Below are 24861 nucleotides of genomic sequence, written 5' to 3'. Positions count from 1 at the left end.
GCGAGTGCAAATCAAGTTTTATTCCAAAATACCTCTGTAACGTCAACATTCATCCCCCTTTCCGTTAAACACTGAAAGTGAGACTGGTACTGCAACTGCAGTCACCCACCCACCGTCAGTTGAGCAAATGTATCCTTACGTAAAACACTAAGAGCTTGTATCTTTGAGCTGCTTTGAGTACGATTAATTTGACTGCTAATAAAAAATATAACTGGGACCAAATAATGTCAGTGGAAGCTACAATTTCTATTTAACTATCGAGTTTTAGCACATTTCTCCACCTTTTTCTAATTCGTCTTTTAAAGGGTCCTGCAGTATGAAGTCAGCCTGCCCTTTATTAAAACCCTTCGTTGTGTCTATGAAGTTCTGAAAGGCCGTTAATGTGTTTTTTAACTTTTCCTCAACTTTTCTTTTCAATCCTAGAGTTCTCTCAGTTTCCTCATTAGCAGCTTCCGTCAATTTGATCTGGTGATCAATGCGCTTTTCCAGTTCTTTGACTTCGTTCTCATGCGCTTCCTTTAACTGCTTTACTTTCATCTCTTCTTCTTTTTTGCAATTTTTTTCCGTTTCTGACACGACTTGTTTTTGTTCTTGTTTTAATATTTCCTTGAGGTTATTCAAAGCTTGCTGAAAGAAAAGACATTTTATCAGACGATGAATGAAACAATGTATACATTTGAAGTGCTTGTTGAAGAAGAAAGGGAGAGGCGATCCTTGCACCTATCAATAGAATTTAAGCAATGTCATCACATGGCCCGTACGGCCCCGAGCGCACTTTCATTGTAAAACTATTGGGATAATCCCTGTATGAGGGCCGTACGCATTAGCGCGAGTAGGGGCGGAAAAAGCCGTACGGCCCTAATAGGAACATGTACTGCTCCGTGGGATGCGATTTTAGAGGACTTCGTCGCTTTTTACAGTCAGAAAAGCAATGCAAGCAACATATTACATAAATTTCCTGTGCAACTTTTTGTCACTTATTTTGTCCAAACTGTATATTCTGAGTGCTCATGAATAGTGTAAAGAGCCCATACGATAGATTTCTTATTGACTGAGTTTAGGTCGGGCCGGACAGGAATATATTTGGCCCTCGGTCTTGGGGCACGGACTTCGCTGCGCTCGGTCCGTACGCCATGACCTCCGGCCAAATATTTTCCCGTGAGGCCCTCCCACTCAGTCAATAAGTACCGTAGCCTCTAAAAGACACCAGCACTGCAGAGGTCATCTGTTCGAATCCCGTTGAAGCCGCCTGGATTTTTCAGGTGTCTATAAGTGCGAAGATCGCTTCTGCCTTTCATTTTATCCGCTGAAATTACCAGACGGGACCTTTTAGAGAGGGTTGGGGTTAACCCAACTGAATTTCGAAAGCAGCTTTGCTATTGCGGGTTTATTTACGCATTACTATGCTCGGGGGTTGATTAAGAATTTTCATCTGAGAGGCGTCTGAGATACAAAGGCGTCATGAAGAAGTAATATGTCAAAAACTCGTGCTTCGTGTTTCATCAGGGGTTCCAAACACCGAGAAACAGATGAAAGCACGACGCCGTAGGCGGAGTGTTTTTATTGTTTCGAGGTGTTTGGAACCCCTGATGAAACACGAAGCACGAGTTTTTGACATGACTTCTCAACCTTATTTAACTAAGGTAAGCGCTTTCCGAGCCAAGTGGCCCAACACGCCGGACCTTATCCCCGGTTCCTTTGCATGAAGCGACAAGGAGTATTTTTACTCCCCCCTGGATGGGATACTAGTCCATCACAGGGTTACCCTCAGCCTTGAATTCGCCGGTACCCATTTATACACCTGGGTGGAGTGGAAAGAGGCACCGTGGGAGTAAAGAACACAACACAATGTCCCCAGCCAGGACCCGAACCCCGGCCACTCGATCCGGAGTCGAGCGCACTAACCATGAGGCCCGTTTTAAACGTCGCATTTTACATGTGCCGAATCCAATGCAAATGAGAAAAAATCTATTGTTACTGCTTTTATCATGTAAATTATGTTGTTGTAATTCTAATTAGTCTGCATTAAAATTAGAAATGTATCAAACAGGGTCACAGGCAGCCTCGCTTCCATTCTTAGGCCAGGTAACTTAGCTACAACTGTAAAATGGTCTAAGGATCGTTTCCAATTATTAGTTTCCTTTACTAAAAAGCAAATATTGATTCCCAAATTGAAGCCCGGACCACATCTCCACCAACCTCGTTCCCAGGGTCTCTCGAGCGAAGAGAGACCCTTGGAGGGTCTGGTCACGTGCTTCCGTGACAAGTGAAAACACTAGGGAGGGGTCCTCTCTAAACAAGGAATTTGTCGCGTTGAGCTTTGTCGAATTCAAAGCGAGTCTCGGTATAGACAAAATTCTTACTAAGCCGCCCCTCCCTTCATTGGATAAATTGTCATCTCCCAGATTCTAGGAGACACGTGACCAGACCCTGCCAGGGTCTCTTCGCTCGCCCCAGGCGTTAAGATGAGAGACCCTGGGAACGAGGTTGCATCTCCACATGGTGTCTCCTTTAAAAATCTCTGTAATAAAGTTCGACAAATAACTCAGAAACGAGATATCGCACAGACCTGAAAATTGAAGAGGTGGTCAAAAGATTAGTTTCCTACTAGTAATGGTTGACACTACAGCTTCCCCCGCTGTTAAGTATAGTTGTACGCAGAATTCAATGTGTCCAGGGCCCAGGTAGAGGAGTGGCTGTTTACAAACGGAGCAGTTGATGTTGAGGCGGTGAGAGAACAAATCAGTACCGAATATGAAAAGGGCGTTGTCAGTAGACGATTTGATCTTGGCGGACACCGATGGTGTACGCAAGGTCAATTTTTACCGCAAGGTGGCCACCGTTTTTAAGAATATAACATGCTGCAATGTGGCGATTGTCTTTTAAATGTAATATGCTGCAAGGGATGAAGTTTTTTAGTCTTGAGTAACGTGAATAACCACTAATGTTGCACGGTTTTATGTCAATGCCTTATTTAGATGTTCTTCATTTGTAAAATTGCCGTTATAGGATTACTTAGTGACCAAATGAATAGTAAGAAACAGGAAGTGTTAAAATCTGAGCGGATGAAGGAACTGAAATGGTGTCACGGTATTATTAATGATAAGTACACCGAGTGAAAAATTTGTGTAGAAAACTCGAATTCGGAAATGTCGAGAGTATTGTACGGGTCCGCAAATGATCCCAGAACCCCAAATGATACCAGGACCGCAAATGATCCCGGGAAAAAAGTAAGAAATGGAATGGAGGATGGAATATTAACGTCAAGAGCGCTTATTTTTATTAAAATCACTTTAAATCATGGCTCACAACAGGTTTCTGCCTCATTATAGTTTTTCAGAAAGACTGAATTTTGTTTCTTATCACGCTGTTATAAATTTGCCACATTTAATTAGCGGCAGTACAACAATGATCAAAAAGTAACTTGGACGCAATTGTAAACTGATTGTGACCAGGGACCCGTTTCTCGAACAACTCTGGCAACACACGCAGGGTTCGAGAAACGGGCCCCTGGTCACAATCAGTTTACAATTGCGTCCCACTTACTTTTTGATCATTGTATCCCATAATTAAAGGAGGCAAATTTGATTTATAGCAGCGGTTTGGGATCATTTCCGGTCCAAAATTGGGGATCGTTTGCGGTTCTGGGATAAATTGCGGACCCGTACAGTAATTCCCCAACAATGCAGCTACCCATGACATGTTGCGATAATTTATTCGAAAGTTATGTGTGGCTGCGCAATTGCCCGAAACGGAAAATACCATAATAGTCTTAGTTTGTCTACCCAAATTTTAAATAAGCATTGTTTCCAGATTCTCTTGGGACTTACAATGGTCCCAAGGGCAAACAAAAACAATGCTTATTCAAAATTTGGGTAGACAAACTAAGACTATTATGGTATTTTCCGTTTCGAGCAATGTTCGTCAATTTACCCAAATGAAAGCGTCCGTTCGCGACTCTTTTAATAATACAGCGCGTCACCCACGACTTGTTTCGTCAAAATTTCATGAAAATTACATGAGGGGTGGCTTACATCACACTTAAGAAAAATGAAGAAAAACAAACCTTTTATAACATCTAACCATTTTTGAACAAGTGCTTAAGCTTAAACAGTGTATATCAGTGCTACAAACTCACAAATGGTCAACTTTGCGTGCATTGGAACGTTTTGCTCCGTTGATTTTGGCTTGGGGCTGTCTCTAACAAAATTCTTTAATCAAACCAAATGATTTTCCTTGTTGTGATAAGATAATTTAGTCACTTTCCGGCTCCTTTGTGAGAAAACAGACTTGAGTTAAGAAGATTCTCCAACGCTTGATTGCACGGCATGTGATGTGACGCACCGTGACATATGGCGAGAGTACTACATTTGCTTGCTAGACAAACCGATTATTGTTTAATTACCTCAATTTAGAAAGTAGCTCAAGAATGAACATCTTAAATATCTTTCTCGTTTGCTTGTAACCAGTCAGCACGCAATTACGCAGAACTCAAGAGCAAACTATTGTCTTAAAATTAGGTTAAACTTGAGGAACCTTCTGATACGAATTCAAAACAACTACTGAGTGGATCTACCCAATTACAAAAGCAACAATAACGATTTATGCAGCAGGGTGGGTTATGCATGTAAACAGGCTATTTAATCTCTATCAATAGATTACGAATGCGAGTGGTACATAAAAGGAGATGAAAGAGCAAACAAGAGCCCAAAAACTAGTACCAGTCTTCTAAGATTTATCAATAAGAACAACAAAAATAACGATAATAATAATCTTAAGATTTTTAAGTACATGTACATTGAGAAACCTTTACCATCAAATTAAGCAAAACACTATTCTGTTACCTGTTTCTCCTTCTCTGCAGCAAGAATCAGCTGTTTCCTTTTATCCTTCTCAGCCTCAGAAACTTTTTTGGCCTCATCAGCTGCAATCATACGCTCTTCCTCTCTTGTCTGCTGGACAGCTTCTGCCTTTTCCAGCATAAATTCTTCCCTTGCCTTTACCAGTGCTTCTTCTAGTCTTTTTTTACCTTCATCTTTTTCCTGTTGAACTTGTTGAGCAGCAAGCTTTTTCATCAGCGCCTCCACTCGTTTAGATTCTGCTTTAACTGCCTTCTCCTAAAGAAATCAGGGTATAACACAGCTAATTAGAGAAGGGTGGAACTCATCGGTATCAATTTTGCAAGCAGCCTCTAAAGAACCTACTGAAATGTTTTAATAATCACCAGATGCTGCAGGATTTATCTCCTAAATTTATGTCTTGTAAGTATGATGGGGCACAAATAATGGAATGAATATAAAGACTGACAAAATTTAAGAAAAAAATCCAGCCTGTCAGTGGAAAGATCATCTGAACATAATCAACTACTGGTACATTGATAGCCTACACTCAATATACCTCAAATCCATATTACTGCACCCTTCATAAATTATGCTGGCTCTGAAGTTCAAATTCCAATTAAAAGTTTCATTTTACATGCTGTCAATCAAATAAATTAAAATCCTTTAGATTCCTTTTCAATGATAAAATGTCCAGCCATGATGAATTATTACATAAAGCAAACCTATTATCTTTATACAATGGAAGAATTCATAAAATGATTATGGTAATTTACAACAGCTTATTTAAATCGACTTATCCACAATACATTCTGTCTTTGCCTATACTACGGACAACAAATTTGAGTATTAAATAAAGTGTATGTATGTATGTATGTATGTATGTATGTACAGGTATGTACTGCAGTCAAACAAGACTCATTCAGCATTGTGATGGGCTGATTTGAATCCACATTGTCAGTTTCTGTCTGAAACAGTCCTCTAAATGCCACATGACTGACGGTGGTGAAAAGCAGAACGGCTAATCAGAATACGATTTTGAACTTCAAAGTCTACAAGTTAACCCATAGACACTTAAATGCCGTAGGATACCCCCAGTTGACGAGTAAGATCGTCTTCCGTTAGACAGAGTAAAACCTGATAAGTCTCATTCCCAGGGGTCAATGGGTTCATAAAAGGAGAAGTTGCTTCTCTAAAATGATGATGATGATGAACTCTATTTAAGCATGAAGTCTTCTAGCGCAGTAGCACTAATATTGGGAACATTGTACATAGAAATCAAATTAAATGAAACATTCATTTGGTTTTTGAGGAGATGGAATGACCAGAGCACCAAGAAAAAAAATTCAGAGAGGAGAAGAGAATCAACAAACCAACAGTCTGGGAATCAAACCAGGGTCACATCGGTGGGAGACGAGTGCTCTTACCACTGCACCAACCCTACTCTCCCATCATCATTACAAGATTAAGTTTTTTTACATTTTTGTAATGTGTCAGTCAGAAGGAACCTTTATTTGGTCAACAAATAAGCCAGGACACAAAACATTTCATAATATAATCACCTGAGCTTTTTTAGCAGCTACCATTGCTTTCTCCAGTTCAACTTCTCCAGCATCTTTTGCTTCCTTCAAAGCTTGTGCCTTATCCTCACTTGCTAAGCACCATATTCTTTTTTCAACTTCTGTCAAGTTTTCCCGCTGTTCTTTATCATTGTCATCAATCAGCTTCTGGTAAAGTTTGTTTCCAATGGCTGAAATTAAAACAAATTATTATTATTATTTTATCATTGCCTCAAAAGCCTGAGATAGATACATTAAGAAACTGTTCATGCCTAAATTGCCATGCCTGTTAAGTTTCCCAGGTTTCTTTCAAAATCATATTAAAGAAGTACTTTTTAAATTCAATATTGCAAAAATGTGACCTATCAGTAACAGTATTATTTTATTATTTCTCGTTCTCTTTGGAAATGAACAAATAAAACAATAATAATTATTGACAACCAACCTTAAGTATTACAGTTTACTATAGTTTAATGGCCTAATGGCCCACTTGTTCAAACAATGGATAGCACTATCCGCCGGATGAATCACTATCCATTAGATAAGTCACTGTGAAACCAACAATTATTGAACTATCCAATGGATAGTAATTATCCAGTGGATAGCGTTATCCACCTTTTGAACAACTGGGGACAGGGGCACATTCAAAACTCTCAAAAATTCTTCTTATCTAAAATTAGCTTGGTTTATGAAACTACAATCAACTTCTTCTGAAAAGCTGGCCATTTAAGTGCCCCTGTGACCAAAAAATCAATTTTAACTGTAATTTTCCTATTTAATGGTCTGCCATTACTAACTTTAAGTTCTTGAGAGAACTGGATCGAGGAGAAAATGATGTCATTTACAATGCATGTGTATGCCGCAGAGTTAATATGCAACACGGGAGTTTTGGGCTTTCAGTCTCGTAAACTTGCATTTTGCATTTATAATTAGCTGCATTCATGCGCTGAAATTTTAAGCTAGTGAGCCTTCCACATCACTTTTCCCTGGATCCAGCCTCTGAGGGCCGATTGGTCAGTTTTGAATCTGAATAATGGTGGACCATTAAATCCAAAACACTCAAAGTAAACAGCCTTTGGATAAAAATCAAGGCTCAAAATTTTGCCAGTCAGTTATTAAGCAAACACACTTTCAAAATCTGAAGAAGGAAGTGATTTCTTTTTATCACAGGGGCACTTTAAGATGTTTTCAAGACAAAAAAAGAAAGATACACTAATTGAAAAATGATTAGAGGGCAGTAGTTTCTAAAACAAGCAACTAATTACAACTAATGAACAGCAAAAAGCTGATATGCCCAACCTCTGTAATCTAAATTTTGAAGATTCAAGTAAGGTTTTCCTCGATTATCACATCCTCCTCTCCATCCCGATCTTTAAAACCACCCCCTCTTCCCATGAAACAGCAGGAAACTGTCTACACTAGGTCACTATGTTTATGTTGTGGTTCAAATTCTTTGTGGTTCAAAATTTTTTAAACCTGAGTTAAATTTTTATTTTCCTTTGTTTCACATTATGATAAGCATTACCAGAAACCCATAAGGGTTGAAACGTGTAACCGCCCCTTGTGTGCTGGGAAACAAGCTTCTGAATATTCAATTTGCTAAGTACCATATTTGGAACAACAAGAGAGAAACATTCAACCAATCAGTTCGCAAGAACACCGTGATGCAATACCACCAATGTTCTTGCGCGAAGTTAACTGGAGCGAGGGGTTTCCAAATATGGTACTTAGCACTGAATATTCGGAAGCTGTGAATGCGCGTTACACGTTTCAACCCTTATGGGTTTCTGGTATTACTAAGACAAAAAAATAAAACTGAAAAATGAACTGGTTTGAGAAATTTTAAACCAAGAAAATAATTTGAACCACAACACTTACACATAGATGTGTTATGTTCTTAGTAAACTCTGTTTAGATTTATAATTATTGTTGGTCAGTGTAGGGTATAATTTTTTAACAAGTTTAGGTCATTGGGTCTCAAATCTAGGCTCATTTAATGCACTGCACACATATTGTAGCTCACGATGGTATTCAGTTATCTCGCCACCAGGAAGACTCACCAACAGCGAACCCGCCACCCAGACGAGTTATCTTGCCACCATGCAGTTGCTAAATTTCTTAAGTTATACTTTACCAAGTTTGTCTTCTTCACATACCCCATGTATCTATAATTAAAGTTAAAGTACCGGTAAGTAGCCAAACGGCCAGTCATTGACCAGAAATGAAATTTTAAATAAATAAGAAATAGGAAAATGTGTGCAATCTTTCCTGTTTGTGAAATTAACTTGATTCGAAAATGACAGAAGAATCAAAGTCTATAAAACCATTATGGAAGTCGTCGATGATCAGTAAATTTCAATCCTTGTTGAGTTGCTTGAGCTGCTTAATAGTAGCTACATGTATAAATTGTTCCCTCTGCCATATGACTATGCAAAAGCAAACTGTGACACGCACTTACTGTTAACACTAGTCCCAAGTTTTGAAACCAGGGGCTTCACTGATATTTATAATAGGCCATCCTTTCATCAGGAGTTCATACACCTGAGAGTAATTTAGTAAAAACTTATAATGGTGCACTTTGCTTTTTATTTTTTCCATAATCTTATTAGCTAATTTTTTTCCCACATTTAAGAAAAACTGCCGTTTAGTAACTATTTTACCTCCAACCTCCCCTTCAGAAAAAAATTCCGCAATCAAAGCCTCATAACGGCTCCTCAAGGACGTTTTGCGCCCCATAATGCATTGAATAAAAGAGGTTAAACCTTTCCAACCCCCTGCGTGGTTTTTCTGGCTCTCATAGGCCGTGCTGGCCATTAATTACTCCCATGGAAGAAGAGGGCTCAAAAGCCTGAACTTTGTTTCCATATCAATAGGTTCATTCAAAATATTTGGACAATGGTTTGAAACAGCGGCTCTGCACCTCTTTCCAAATCTTCCTGGAGCATTTGCACCAAAAACTTCAAAAGCTCATTGACTTTTTGTTGAACTGCCATTATATATAATAATACAAAAAATCACCAATCTTTAATTTGAAATTCACACGGTCAGTCCACAGTCCATACAAAAACAACCACCAATCTCTAATTGAAAATTTAAACTGCCCCACAGACCAACCTCATTCCCGGGGCTTTTCACTGCCGAGAGTAGCACAGGCATCCTACTTTTGGTGGTGAAAAGCCCTTGGAAGGAGGTTCCCCCAAGGCTCAGGTCCCTCAGGAAGCTGTACTGTTTCTAAGTAGTATAGTCAGGATTAAAAATGCGACCACTTTTTGAGACTGAGCTGAGTGAATCTTTTTATTTTCAATTATGGTTCAATCAGATTTAGTGGAAGCGAGTTTACTGGTGGCGAGTCTTCCTGGTGGCAAGGTGATGGTAAATCCTCACAATAAGCTGCTTTATATCAATGCAGGTTATTCCTCCTTGGTCATTCCGTTTTAGTATCTATGATTAGAACAACCTCATTCCCAGGGTCTCTCCTATCTGCCTCCTGCTGAAGCTTAAAGCTCTACACGGCTACTTTGTTAGCGCAAAGTCTAATAAATCTAGCCCAAGGGAATTCTGGAGAAAACTGAAGCCTCTCTTACCAAACACGCGTGGGTTGTACTTGGGCAAAATAACTCTCATTGAAAATGGTCAAGTTTATAATAAACCCCAAGAAGTGGCTGAGATATTTAACAACTATTTTGCCGAGTCAGGACTAAGCCATTCTTTGGCTCTCACTGAATCTGAGTTCAACAAACATTCCAGTGTAATCTAATCAATGAAATGGCTGATGATCAAGATCAAGAGTTCTCCTTTAATTTCCAGCCTGTCACTGCTAAATATGTGTTGGACCTGCTATTAGATCTAAATGGATCCAAGGCAACTGGCGTGGATGGTATTCCTCTGAGGCTCCTGAAAGCGTCTGCTTCTGCTTTGGCGACCCTCTTGACTCGCTAGTTAAATTATTGTCTCGAACAATCTTGTTGGGTTAGTGAGTGGAAATCTAGCAACAACATCAGTCCAGTTTTTAAAAAGGGATGTGAATCTACTAAAGTTAATTATCGCTTCTACCCTGTGTATCTAAGATTTTGTTTCACGCCGTCTACTCTCCGACAGTCTGTCTGGCTTCTTAATGGGGCATTCTTGTTGCACGGCACTACTGAAGATCACAGAGGACTGGAGAGAAGCATTAGATGAGAGACAAACAGTCTCAGCGGTGTCTATAGATCTGAGTAAGGCGTTTGACACTATATGCCACTGCCTACTGATAAGAAAGTTAGTGGCATCTGGACCACTCCATTCAATTGATCCGCGCGGTCTTACCTTATCAATCGTAAGCAACGAGTCAAAATAGAGAATGCTTATTCCAACTGGTGTGTAGTCCAATGTGGTGTCCCGCAAGGATCTCTTCTGGGACCCCTTTTGTTTAATATATATATTAACGCAGATGACACAACCGTTATGCTGCTAGTAACTCACCTGCGACCTTGGAATTCTACATCATTTGTGACCTGGCAAGATTATCACATTGGCTTGAAGATAACTACCTCACCATCAATGCCACTAAGACGCAGGTTATGATTGTTGGCAAATCCAACTATAATTATGAGCTCACCTTAAAGTCAAATAATATTCTGACTATCGATGAACTTAAGTTGCTGGGAGTGACGATTGACAATAAGCTCACTTTTTCTTCACATATTAAATTGGTTCTTAGTAAAATTCATGCAAAGATAGCCGCCTTGCACAGAATCAGGAATTTTATTGATAGTGACACTGTGGTTACACTATATAAGTCGTACATTCTACCTCATTTTGACTATTATAGTCCTCTTCTAATAGGAATTAATCAAACTTTATCTGATAAGTTAGAAAATGCCAATTATTACCTACTTAGAACTCTCTTCAATCTACCTAAGTCTATTAGTTACCAGCAGATCTTGTTGCAGTATAATTTAGATTCCATTAAGCATAGGCGCCTGGTCCAAGCTCTGACATTTGTGTACAAAGGCTATCCCAATTATATAAGTAATATGTTTAGAATCAAAAACTGTGCTTACAATCTTCGCGGCAATGGTAGCAGAATCGATCAGCCGACCCCAATACTAGTTTTAAACACAGATCTTTTTCGTACATTGCGTGCCGCCTCTGAAACAGTATACCTTTGCAAGTTATGGAGGCCCCAAACCTTAAGAATTTTGTGGCCAAACTAAAGAAACTTAAGTTGAGCCAGGACGAGTGTCGTTGTAATTCCTGCTCTAATTAGATGCTATTTTAAATTTATAGTATGGATAGGTAATTTTATTATAGATTCTTAGTTTAGTATTTTCTTAATTTAGATACTATTGTAGATACACGTACATTTTTGTAACGAGTCCCTTTTTAGGCTCATCAATGTCACATGTTTAAATAAAGTTTTTCAGTTTTTCAGTTTCAGTTCGACAATGGAGGCAGAGAAGACAGACCCTGGGAACGAGGTAGTGATTAGAAAGCTTGTCTTCTATGAAAAAAAGGTCTTTCTGCAGGTAGCGAAAAGCATTGTGTTTTTGGTCACTTGGGATTAGTCATTATTTGGAGTTGTTTTGTTTTCTGTCTTTTGTTTTGGACGTAATTTCTTCTCTGGTACTCGCAGAAGCTGCCAAAAAGACACTTGAAGGCAAGCATTGTAATCAAACTGCCATGCAAATTTTGTGTGTTTTTAAAAGACTCGTCAAATAGACCTTTTCACTGTTTCTGACGCCATATTATTTGGGGGAGCAAACACGGCTTAAATTACAGTGAATGTATGGGAATTTTGCCAACTTTGAACCATTACTGAGTAATAATAGTGGATAGCGAGAATACCTCTCAAAAAGCAATTCTATTGAGATTATTTTCGTGAAGTATGACAATCAGAATCAAGATATAACAACCATAAACGAAATTTGTGAATTTCATATAAACCCTTGAAAACAAAATTATGCAAATTTCATTAATATCCAATTTTCAGACTTTGTGCCTTGTGCAATGATCTAAATTTCCGTTGAGTGAATGATTTAAATAAAAATGACTAAAATATTTTAAAATTTCTGAAATCTGCCTTTCTGCAGCGGAGTTATAGAGGTTTGAATTCAGCCAAAATCCCATACATTCATAGTAATTTAAACCGCGTTTGCCCCCCAGATGGCGTCAGAAACCGTGCAAAGGTCTCTTTGAGATATTTGAAAATACTACTTACTTAGAATGTCTTTATGAGTTGAATTTTGTATAGCAGATGCTTTGGTGTCTCCATGTGGTTTTGCCAAAGCAGAACGATCATGAGTTGCAATGTACGCTGCCATCTTGAAATATTAGTTGTCGTGGTAACGTTGTTGACTGGAAGAGAAGGGCCTGGAAAAAACAAGACCGCATTTAACACGAGCAGCGGACACTTCTTACTTCATGCCGAGCTTCACATTTTAACAAGCAGAAATATTGCTGGAATTTGCCGTCCCTTACGTAAGGTCTGAGTGGATTCATATGGTTTCCATAGACGAAAACCCCGTTGCCATCCCGGGAGAAAGATTAGGGAGTTTAGAGCAATTTACCCCAGGTAATGGAACTTATATTCGCCATGGGTATGTGTTTGCAAGTCTCGCCGGCTACAAGCAGTTACAAGAACAGCAAAATGGAGAGGTGAGAAATCGTTACACCATTCACAGAAATTTCATGATTGATAAGAATTCTTTGTGTGCTTTCATCGCCGTCATGGTGTCCTAGCGGTGTGAGGATCTGAAGCCTGGAAATTAATGCACCTATCAATGTTAAGCCCCTGGTGGGGACAAATGTTCAATGTTACGCCAGAGGTGGGGATTTTGACATGTTCTGAGTCCTGTTATGTTTTTTGGTCATTCTTAGCTGTTTTAGGCATAATTTTGCGAGATCTTTTCTCGACCGCCAATTAGAGAGGCAAGAAAATTGACAAGGTAGGCAACACCAAGCCGCCGGCTGATGACCTTGTCTTGTTCAAGCTGGTACTGATGCCAAACCAGTGAAGTTCTCACCTTAATTAAAAACACCAGCATCTGATCGATCACGGATGTACCCATACTTTCGCCAAATTTGAACCATAATAAAGCTTTCTCAACGTGATTGGTGCAAGAAACCAGAACAAAGGAATTCAGTCTATTCGAATTTACCAATCAATGCAATGCGAATGTTGGCAGTTCAAATGGTCGCATTTTTATGGACTAGTAACATTATCCTCCCTTTTCCAGTTGAGGGAGGGAATTGTAATTAGCTAAAACCCTTTGATTGTTAATTATTTTGTAGTTATCCAGTGCAGTATGGCCAATGTACCCTTTAAAGTGCCACTATGATCAAATTTTTACCTGTTGATATTTTAGGCGTATCACAAAGAATTCTATGAAAGAATGAAAATGCTGTTTACCGTTTGCAAATACCTGCATTAGTTCCGGAGATATGTAAGTTTGAAAACTGTGCAAAATATGCAAATGAGATGACTGATGATGTCATGCATTCAACCCCATATTACATCAAGTATATAAATGGAGCTATCTTCGCCAATTTGCAGTGCAGACCATTGAAACTTGGTAAGCTAATAGTTCTACAGAAAACACACCTACGACTATAAAACAATGTGTTCCCTTGGCAACTCACTCTTTTCCAGTTCCCACCCACTTTATTTTAATATGTAAGTGATTTTCAGCTTGAAAAATGTTAAACAAGGCCACAAACTCAAGCCAACATATTTATATGCATGTTGGATCATGTATATGAGGCACCATTTGCAAATATGAAAATAGAATGCCAAAGGTGGCCACAAATGCCTTTAATATTGGAAAGGTCTGGAACCCAGTATGTTGCCATGGTAACGAAACTGTTAAGCTCAGATTGTGGAGCACATTTAATAGAACCTTACTGCAAAGAATCAAACATTTCTGATGCAAATTGGCTGAGATATCCTTTTTCATCATATTTGATCAAAATTTGGTTGAGTGTATGACGTCATCACTTGGCTAATTTGCATATTTAAAAGACTTGAATATCTCTGGAACAAAAACGTAAAATTGCCCTTTGCATACCCCTTTATGAGCCCCTTGCTAAGCTGTTTCTTTAACTCTTTCTGCAACACAGAAACCTGTTATTTCTGTCACAAGAGAAGAAGAAAAGCATGTGGTACCTGAAGTTGGGTCAGTTGTCACTTGCAAGGTTTGTGAAAAATATTGCCAGCTGCTGTTTGGTGATTACAATTAACTTTGAAAATACCTGGTTGCACAATTCCCTGCCTAGTAGAACAATTAAGGTGAAAAAACAAATGATAAGAAGATTCTTCTTTGCAATAAAATGTCAAACCACACCTTGATGCCGGTCAGCTCATGCAGGGTGATGATGAGAAAGATGGATAATTTAGTTCAATTTCAAGGCATGGCTACTGATCTTATCACCATTTCAGGAGTTTTATTAGAAGGCAGGACCCAGGTACTACGCTGAGTACAGTACCTGCTCAAAGGAGGTCTCAAGATCAAAAACCAAACTATATATAGGGGTCCAAGGAAGGGTTACGTTTTTACAAACGTTGGCTGTGTAGCTTTTAACAGACTCAACTATTAGAGGGTAATGCGAAGTGCTAGTTTTCTACCCATATGAACCATGTGAGTGTTAGCCCTACTAATGGAAATGGGCCCACACAAGGACAGAGAAAAACTCTGATTAGGGTGGGAATTGAACCCACAACCTTTTGGTTAGATCACAGCTGCTCTACCGACTGAGCTACAAGGTCAGATGGGAGCAGGTTGTGGGAATTTAAGATATCAATGTCATGGCAATGCATATGTACAAGTATAAGGAAGGATTACGTTTTTGCAAACCTTGGCCGTGTAGCACTTATATTCAACAGACTTTACTATTAGAGGGTATATATAGGGGTGCCCGCTTCCTTTATCACAAGGTCCCCTCTACTTCGAAACTTAATGAAACCCCTGCGGCATTTTAAACAACAGGAATTTTTGTAAATTCTTTATGAACCAATTGAACATCTGGTTTCCAGGTAATAAGCACAAATCCCAGATTCTGTAAAGTGGCAATTCTTGGAGTGGAGTCGACATCTCTGAAAGAATCATTCAAAGGAACAATAAGGAAGGAAGATGTCAGAGCTACAGAAAAGGACAAAGTTGAGATGTACAAGTCATTTCGCCCTGGTGATATTGTTTTAGCTCGTGTCTTAACTCTTCATACACAGACATATCTCCTGTCAACAGCTGAAAATGAATTTGGAGTTGTATTTGCCAAGAGTGAAGCTGGTAAAAGATCTTACGGTTTTTAAACTTTTGAAAGGAATTGTTTAGATCAAATGGTTTATTGGCTTGATTATAGGCTAATAACAAGGTTGCCACGGTCTTGATCCTGGAGAAAATTAATAATTACGTGAAGAAATAACTATATTATTTATATTTTTTGAAAAAAGGAGCAGCATTGGTTCCAGTGAACTGGTGTGAGATGCAGTGCCCCAAAACAAGAGCTAAGGAATACAGAAAGGTTGCTAAGGTCCATGAAGCTTCTTGAAGGGAATTTGCTGTATTTTGGTGGGTGCACCCTTAACTTCATATTAAAACAGTGTTCAGACTTCAGGTCACACAACAAAGTCGTCATTGTAGTAGTCCAAATCATTGCCTTTGGTTTGGACAAAGAAAGGGGCGTCCTTTTCGTCGGATGGGGACTTCCCATCCCTCGGACGCGCGACGCAACACCGTTACTTGGGTACCTGCTCCGAAAGATAAGCCTTTAATGCGCTCGGAAGAATTACCGCTCGGAACTTTATAAGCGTACACTGAACAATAATGAACTACTTTACCCTATTGAAAGGGGACACTATGTTGTTATTTCTGATAGTACCATACATCCTGCAATTTTAAGGATCGTAACAGGAGCTCTATAAAACAAAAACTATAATCGTGTTAGATAAACAATCTTCAACGTGTTAAAACGCAAAAGAAGCTTAAATATGACAATCAGTTTTGGAAAGTAAAGTGGCTAAATTGGTTATTGAAAGTTGGAAATGTTTATCGCGGACCAAGCGAGAAAACTTTCTGGAAAAATTGGCCAAGTAAAAAAAGGGTTGTTAGACAGTAACTGGGAAGTGTTAACGAGGTTTCTAACCATAACTTTAATTAACGTTCGGCTATTCGCTTCTCCTTCCTTGGTCCCGTTATCACTTGTTGAGGTGCTTCAATTTTGTCAGCCATACAATAGACTGTCGTATAATTAGAGTATCCCCAAAGTTTTATCAGATTTTATCGACAGCTTCAAGTCAATTTTAAAGTTTGCTCTAAAATTAGGGTTGCCAAAGAACACAGTGGAGTGTCACAGATCTGGCTCTGTCACTTAGGTCATAACTAGGGCCACCTTTCTTGCTTTTGATCCAGATGTTGGCTAATCAACGCGTAATGTCTTTTTCTGTCTTTGCAGTTTCGTCTTGAAATATACAGTGCCTTTGGGATCCCCGGGCTGCCCATGTGAACTGTATAATGGCATGTCCGTCAAGTTTAGCAAAAGAAAGGCGGTTTGCACAGCTTGGAATCTCTGTCGCCTTCAAAGTTTAGTGTCGTTTAACTTCTTAAATGGTGAAAAGAAAATGAAATTTCTGGTTTGCTGTAACAGTTCTGCTTTCAAACATGGGGGGGGGGGGGGCATGTGACGAGTGAAAAGTTAAAGAGGAAGGCAAGGTGCAATTTTAACGGGATCTCCAAAGGTCTGTGTCAAAAATCCGTTTGCAAGATAGTAAATTCATGCACTTCATGAAGTCGATTTAAATCTATATAATAGACTTTATTCATAAATGGCGGTCAATTTATAATACTTTTGTCGAAGTGCAAATTAGCCTACCAAGCCTCGATACCCTACAGTGAATTGAAAAGAATTCTTGCTCTAAAATGAGGCTTGGTAGGCTAATTTGCACGTGGACAAAAGAATTAAAAATGTGACCGCCATTTATGAATAAGGTCTATAACCACAGCATTCCCAAGTTCTTATGCAGTTGGAAGAAACCTAACTTTCCTCCCACTGTTTATGATTATTTTAGTTATTCATAAGTTCTATGGCCTTGTGAATCAGATAAGTTGATAGCTGAGAGAGAGGAAATAAACGGCCAAACCGGAGCAAAGTGGATTAATTTAGGTGCCAATTTTCCAGCGCGGATAGCTGATTTTTTCAAATAACTATTGTTCTCATGCATTTGACGGTTGCTAGTGAGAGAATTTTCTCTTCACAAAGCGAAATTTATGGTAGAATATTACATGTACCCAGTCAGTACACCGTCAATTGTAACTGAGCAGCCATTAGGAGTGCACTGAAACACAATTTACTTGGGACGTTATATTGCACTTTTGTGGGTTTCGTGCTTAACAAACTTCTCGATAAACCCGGTCAAAAGTCATGAGGTTTGGACAAAGTGGCTACTCAGCAGTAAGGCTGCATTTTCAAGAGGCGCAAATCTGATAACCCATAATTCCTTGATATTCCAATCGAGGAGCGTGTTTTAAACTTACAAATACTAACCAAAGGACGTTCTTGACTTGTCAAACAAAGGACACTTTAGTTAAGCTCTCTTTCAAAACGGGTAGAGTGCATGGTACACAGCCAAGGTTACGTTTCCGTTCACTGGCTAAAAATAATATTTTTCGATATTTATCTTTGCTCTATATCCTCTGAGATAAGTGGGGTCAGCGAGACAAAGGTACATTGAAATTCCATTCTTCGAAATTATTAAGGTATTGTCAAGGACAACGTTAAAAATCAAACACGGCAAATTTGAGCTCATTGACCTGAAAAGAGACGATATATTTGCACAAAAAAGCCCCGCATACTTCAGGAACAAATGAGGCTAAATTGTTATTTTGGAACCACAATCACTGTTCCAGTTCTTGGAACACCACTTTCTGGGGCGGTTACATTTACTGGTGTAAGTGTCTAACTTATACTAGAGAATGAGGGTCAAGGTTACCTTTACACGATTACCGCAATACTTTAATACACGCAGGAATAGTCAAAAATTGCTTGTAGGTCCCGAAAACCCAGATTACTTGAAACCTAGCGCTACCGTGACATAGCATTTTTTGTGATATCCATTGCCTAATAAACTCCGCTTGACATCGCTGGTGAAACGAGAAGCGGTACTGGTTCCATTAGTTCAAGAGTCTTTGCCACTGCAACGCAATATCCGTTGTGAATATTGGCCACTGATTCCCGCTTGTGCTGGTTGACAAACGCAACATTAAAAGTACGCGTAACATTAATACTGGATGAGGGCTCACAAGGGCGAGTAAGAGCGACTAGTGTGAAGATTCTGAAATGGTGTTTTTTTTCGCAGTTAATTTCAGTATCTTAGCGAGTTAGAGTATGATTCCGTGACTCTTGAATTTTTTTTTGTGTCTATACGAAGTCCTCGATAAGTACACCTTGAGGCGATGCAAACGCAAATACTAAAAATATCTTGGCTCCTAGTACCCCATTGCGTGCCAAATGAGGAAAATCATTTATTGCTGTTAGCGGAGTAACACTGTAAACAAACATCATGAGAAAACTTTAAAGCGTAACAGGAATATACAATTAAAGGTGATTTTAAACAGATGAAAACGGAGTCGATAGTTTGCGTGAGGTTGGGTGTCGATGATGACGCACGCCCTTGAAACTTTCAGTTCTTCCATGCAACGGTGCGTCTTGTGGCCCACAGTGGAAAAATATCAGTCACCCTTCAGGTGAATTTGCGAGCGGGTGCGTCAGGCGTAACTCACGCTACATCATTATGTAGTCATCATACCTTGAAATAGCCACCAAACTACGTCAACCACCCGTATCGCTTTCTCCTTAAAAAAGGCAGTGGTGTTTATATTCACTGTGTTTTTCGCAGCGTTTTTAAGGACCGGATTTTCAAGTTGCTTAACTGAAGTGTGAAAGTTTGATTACAAACGGATGTGCGCTTGAGTGACCGAAAGAGAAATTTGCGCATGCTAATAAGCGAACAGAACGTGGCAGCCTCGGGGCAAGTTTGTCCTCATGTAACTATCAAACTTTAGATTCGCCTCTAAGAGAGAATAAAGTGTTGTATACCTTTCATGCCTTTAACTTCTATATTTCCTTCTTGGATTGTTTTTGAGGTTACTTTATATTAGTTTACAAATGTTCAAGCTAATTACGTCTGAGGTAAGGTTCAACTCTGTCTGAGCATAACTTATTTTCATTGAACGTAACGGTTTAACAGAAGAGTGACCTTACGAATGTCCAAGGAGGGGTGGGGGGGGGGGGAGGGTGGGGTAATTCGGCTAAAGAAGGAAAAAGAAATACCACAGTTTTATTGATCGCATAATATTTCATCACGTTCTGAGCGTTATTCAGACGTAGACACCGTTATGTTCTTGCCATTATTTTGACGACACTGAGCTGAAGTGAAGGAGGAGCCGTGCGATAGAAGCCTTTTGTCTTTATCCATTAGCTCACAATAGTTAACAGTTTGAACCGAGTAAACACAGTCTTGATCACTTAGACCATACTTGTCCTATTGTTTGAGAGTGAGAACATGGTCCGATTCCCGATAATTTTTTCCACCTCTAAAATAATATGAAACCAAGTGTGCTACATTTTAGCAGAGAGTGTTTTTGAGTTTAAATATAGCGAATTGCAATCGCAAATTGAGAGAAATTTTACTCTGAATAAGTGAGCGTGTGCAAATACGAAACTTCTCGAACCCTAACATTTGCCAGCAATTTTCAGATAAGCTGTTTTTTCGAGAGACTGACCACTACCGTGTTCGAAATGTTGCGTATAAATGAAGATTCGTTATTGATTCAATCTTCTAACGGAGACCGGGGTTTACCTTGTCAACCTAGTAGATATCGGGTGGTCACGAAGAAGTTGGATTGATCTTGGCAGTGAAAACTGCAGTGATGGACAATAAAAAAGGGGGTTGGTTTTCTGTAACATGGAATAACATCGGAAAGATTTAGACTCAGATTGTATCAGTTGAAGAAGCGCCACGGATTCTACCAGACAGCAGAACTTAGTATTGCAAGGCGCTAGACTGTCAGCTATTGATAGCGCTGTATTTGTGGTCCTTAAAGAACGCCAACTTGACGCTGCAATTTATTTTGCCACTTGCACTAGCGTGTGACAATGCTTTCAATATCATCAACCATAGAAAAGAGTAGAAAATTTCGGCATCTGTCCGTGGCTTCGGCATGCTTTCTGTATTTTTACCTGAAAAGGAAATGCACTGGGATCGAAAAGTTCTCAGTGGTAAATTGAAACTTACCATACATAAACGTCCCTCGCAACGATATACCTCGTGTGGGAGAGCCTACTTTGCCTGGTATTGACTCATAGATAATTGTTTATTGTAAACTTTCGTCGAAACATAGCAACATAAGCCAGTCAACTTAGGACTAGTAAAATATTTCCGAGTCTGTCGAATGTTTTATGATTTCTGTTGACTTAGAGTCAGGTTTTAAACAATCAAATGTTTATACCTCGTTGTTCACAATTGAAATGATGATGTCAATCCTTATGGGGTTTTTTTTTTAGGAAATGAAAGATAAGTTGGGTGTTCAAGCGTGGAAATCGTGCGAATGTTTTGCCACGTGCCCTCAAAATACTGAAAAGCAGGCAGTTAATTTAAATTGTGGTCGGTTCAGTACTCGAGTTTTTTTCCACCTGTCAGGCGTTCCTCTTTTTGTGGCGAGAGAGATCGTGCTGAATGAGGCAAGCCGGCGAGAATCGCTAGAAACTTAAGTTACTGTTGAAGCATTTAGGTTTCAGTTGACGATAATCTAATATAAACTTGGTGGATAATGTTATCTAGCGTACACTCGCGGAGTCTTGTCTATTTTGGTCCAAATATTCAACACAATTCTGTTTAGCATTTAAAAATTTTGATGGGAGCCAAACTAACGCGTATCCTAACCTGGCAATATTGTGTGTGTAATATGTCGCGGAGTATCCGAAGTTTTTCACTCGTTTGGTATAGGTAGAGAACCACTGAGAAATAAACCCATGGTCCGTTCATGTTATGATCCGTAAATTTACAACGATGAAAAGGAAATGCATCTGTTGTTATCATATATTTTGATTTTTGTTCGCATAAAAACAATGTAAAAAGCGCAGTTCAAGTAGGTGGAGAGTTGCATTGCCGAGTTTGGTAGAGCGCTGGTATTCATTAACAGCGCTCCATTCACTCTCGCGGAAGGGGTTTGAAAAGGCATTCAAATTAATAAAAGCAGGGCTTTTAGACTCGATAAACTACCGGGATTTGTTCAATAGCAGGTTGTAGCTTTGTTCACAAGAAAAACATTAGTTCGTTTTATGTTGTACGTGAATGGCTTTCGGTAGTGCAATTTTTTTACATCGAACAATGTTAGCTATGTTCAACTCACTAAAGTGAGTATTAAATGCAGGAAGGAAAACCTACATATGCTTTGAACTAGAAGTCAGGTACACAGCAAGAAAGCGTTTATCACAGCGGGAAAAACTCTATTAAACAGAGAGAGACATAACCAGCGACGGAGAAAATTCGGTTCGGTGAAGATGGATTCATGTTGCGACTGACTTGTGCCTTCCGGTGTGTGTTTCATCGATCGAAGAATCTTGCCAAACCCAAATCGGTCTTGTAATCCCACGATACTAGAATAATTTCAATAAGTCCAATTGTTCACGGGTTAGGCAGACTTTTAAGGCTTTTAGCATTGGCTTGTAGCGTTGCCCAGTCTATTGTCTTATTATCTGTTATTTTCTCACCTATTGTTAGAACCTTTCACGTTTGCTCCAATTTAACGCCTCCCTTTTACGAGCTTTTCAAAGCACCTAAGTAGTTCAAATTTGCACTTTTGTTTCGCATCAGCTAAGGCTAGATTCAACGCCATTGATTACAAACGACGCTCGCAGAAACTTTCAGACCACCACTCACTATCTACAATATTAAATTTTAAATTTCCCGAGGTCGATATTCTACCACAACACGGCACTGACGTCTGATTCGCTTAAATAAGACAGTTAAATATGCAAAGCGCTTTTGACCAGAAAAGACAGAGTTCTGCTGTAGTTCCCTAATTTTATTGTCACTGACCTCGGAATGTTTTCTTGTGTGCTTACTTTAATGAAACAGCTCTCATCGCAGTGTGCGGGACCCCAAATCGAGGTTTTCCTGATATAAGCACTACTTTGCAATTCACACAGTCTCCACTATAATTGCTTGGCAAATATTGACACAAATTTTTATTGAATCCTCACACAACATACACAAATTTGTTTCGAATGACAAACTGACTAAAAATGTGTTGAGTTTGGTAGTTAAATAAATGTGTTGATCCTTTTAACGAGCAAGTCGAAACTTTTCGAACGTAAATAACAGCAATTTCTATTTTTCCGTGATAGCTCTCTGTAAGAATCATTCTTGCATAAATAGTGTAGTTGTTGAAGTCCCTTCATAGTCGGGAAAACCTGATCACTTGAGTCATGTCAGAAGTTGTCAAAAATATGAAAACACGATGGAAAGACTGCCAAAGGGAAGTTCTATTTACAGCTCTTTTCATTTTACGATTTTGTTCTATGTACAGAAAAGCATGGTGTTTCGTGATCTCATATCCGTTAGCGAGAATAGCGATTCGATTGTGATCTTTCTTGTTCATGAATGACTTGTGGCAGCCACCCTCCTTCTCTAAATATTCATTCATTTTAGGTAAATACATCTTGAAAAACCAAATTGATAAAATTGCATCTCTTAATAAAAATCTCTTTCTTAGGATCGAGGAAACAATTTCTTTACATTAGCATTTTAATGTGGTTGAGTTCTAGGATAAGTTTCAATCGTCACTGAATTGTGAACGGATAACGGAGCCGGTGCACTTGAGAAAATTTAGTGTCCTAACTCTGATGGCTCCTGTAGCCCAAACAACTTGGAACCGAAGAATTGTCCAGGGATGTTTGAGAGTTTACAGTCGTAGTGTTCAATGGTTGTGATACTGGGTTAGGAATATGTAGGTCTTGTACCGAAGTTGCGTTTGAATTTTGCGAGTTCGAAGAAGACTTCGCGTTCTTGTTCATTGCTTGTGAATTTGTTTTCTTCCATTTCATCCTCCGGTTTTGGAACCAGATTTTGACTTGCCTTTCGGTGAGATTTAACTGAGATGCCATTTCAGCTCTTCTCTCCTTCGTAAGAAAGTGATTAAAATGGAATTCTTTCTCTAACTCGAGTAGCTGCTTGCGAGTGTATGCTGTTCTCTTCCGTTTCCCTTCTGAACCTCTACCGTTCCACGCAGGGTTTCCTGTAAGCAAAGCCGGACAGTTCACTATAAATATCCCCCAAATATATAAACCCCTAAACATAAGCTCTGTCTTTAAAACAAGTGCAACGTTCTTGTTAAATCACAGTTAAATGTTAGCTAATGGCAATCGCTTATTAAGTACAGTTTTATGGCGCGTCAAGTATCGACAGTAGTTAAATATCGTGGCGTAAGGTGCCCGTAAATATAGTCTGTGTGGTCACAGATTGCCATTCGATGGCAAATTTTGAACAATTAGTCAAACTAATACTGAATTAATGCTTGTAAACCGTATAAGTTGTTTGTTACTTTCCAAACAGTTCGCAAAGTTAGGAACGAAAGCGAGAGTAACGAAGGCTTTCAGTTTATGCGATTAACTTTTGCGGGTTTCGCATTTATGATGTGAAGAAGGAAGTCGAGTTGTTACTAACCTGCTGCAGTCGAATTTTGCCACCAGTTTTCCGGTGAAGAGGTGCTTTTAAGCCAGGCATATTGATGGAACGAACAGTTATGACCAGCTTCTTGAGGCGGGTAGTAGTTTTGATGATCAATTGGAAGCGATGCTCCGTTCTGCGCTGAAATCGGCACGTTGCCATACGCGGGTGGCTCGGTGGTATACCCATTGACTTGCCCGAGGTTTCCCTGCGGCATGGGTGACATGAAATTTGGTAGAGGCGACTGATTATAGTAATTTGGTGACTGCATACGGCAAGGAGAAAAGGGAAAATCCAATTGCTGTCCATGCGAGCCGGACTCCTTTGCCTGAAGGTTGCTACCAAAGTATGGATAATTTGACTGCATTGCACCCGTCGTCATCCTTGCGCGTACAACAAGAAAAGCCACTGAGTGGAGTGCGCCGTGGGTATTTATAAATTTGTGTTTTGTATGATAAATAATGTAGAACGCCAGACAAGCGTGACGTATGTCACCTGGGTTGAAACGTCTTGTAAACGCATTATTAAGTATTGAAAAGGCCTTAATTAACGTAAAAGCCCCAATACTGTACCTTGTGTGCCAATAGGCGATTTTTGGAAATTTGAGTGTGGGATTTTGACAAGAATAAAATATGCAAGGGTGCGCTCGACGCAAAAAGAAAGACTAGCGAAAAAAAGCGCTTGGGTGAAATGGTGCACCTGATCTAGTGAAAGATGGTTTCTTTTTCTCAGGCTCTTTTATCGCGTCGAGAACACGTAAACA

General features: G+C 39.3%; 3 protein-coding genes across 3 annotated transcripts; 1 reads left to right on the top strand and 2 right to left on the bottom strand.

The window, feature by feature from the left end:
- LOC138006334 (uncharacterized protein C6orf163 homolog) lies at positions 1-12754 on the bottom strand. The gene is made up of 4 exons (XM_068852598.1): positions 12597-12754; positions 6401-6588; positions 4845-5117; positions 1-627 (listed from the first exon to the last, which is right to left on the bottom strand). Exons 1-4 carry the CDS (start codon positions 12697-12699, stop codon positions 265-267), a joined length of 927 nt encoding a protein of 308 aa, XP_068708699.1. The 5' UTR covers positions 12700-12754; the 3' UTR covers positions 1-264.
- A 50-nt stretch (positions 12755-12804) lies between these two features.
- On the top strand, positions 12805-16997 carry LOC138006336 (exosome complex component CSL4-like). Its single transcript, XM_068852600.1, has 5 exons — positions 12805-13033; positions 14495-14569; positions 15408-15660; positions 15825-15942; positions 16826-16997. Exons 1-4 carry the CDS (start codon positions 12878-12880, stop codon positions 15920-15922), a joined length of 582 nt encoding a protein of 193 aa, XP_068708701.1. The 5' UTR covers positions 12805-12877; the 3' UTR covers positions 15923-15942; positions 16826-16997.
- Positions 16998-22427: 5430 nt separating this feature from the next.
- LOC138006335 (homeobox protein Hox-A4-like) lies at positions 22428-24525 on the bottom strand. The gene is made up of 2 exons (XM_068852599.1): positions 24096-24525; positions 22428-23667 (listed from the first exon to the last, which is right to left on the bottom strand). Exons 1-2 carry the CDS (start codon positions 24478-24480, stop codon positions 23267-23269), a joined length of 786 nt encoding a protein of 261 aa, XP_068708700.1. The 5' UTR covers positions 24481-24525; the 3' UTR covers positions 22428-23266.
- Positions 24526-24861: the final 336 nt, after the last annotated feature.

Source organism: Montipora foliosa, chromosome 6, assembly GCF_036669935.1.
Source record: "Montipora foliosa isolate CH-2021 chromosome 6, ASM3666993v2, whole genome shotgun sequence".
Classification (NCBI taxonomy): domain Eukaryota; kingdom Metazoa; phylum Cnidaria; class Anthozoa; order Scleractinia; family Acroporidae; genus Montipora; species Montipora foliosa.
This window is presented reverse-complemented; position numbering and strand designations above follow the sequence as displayed.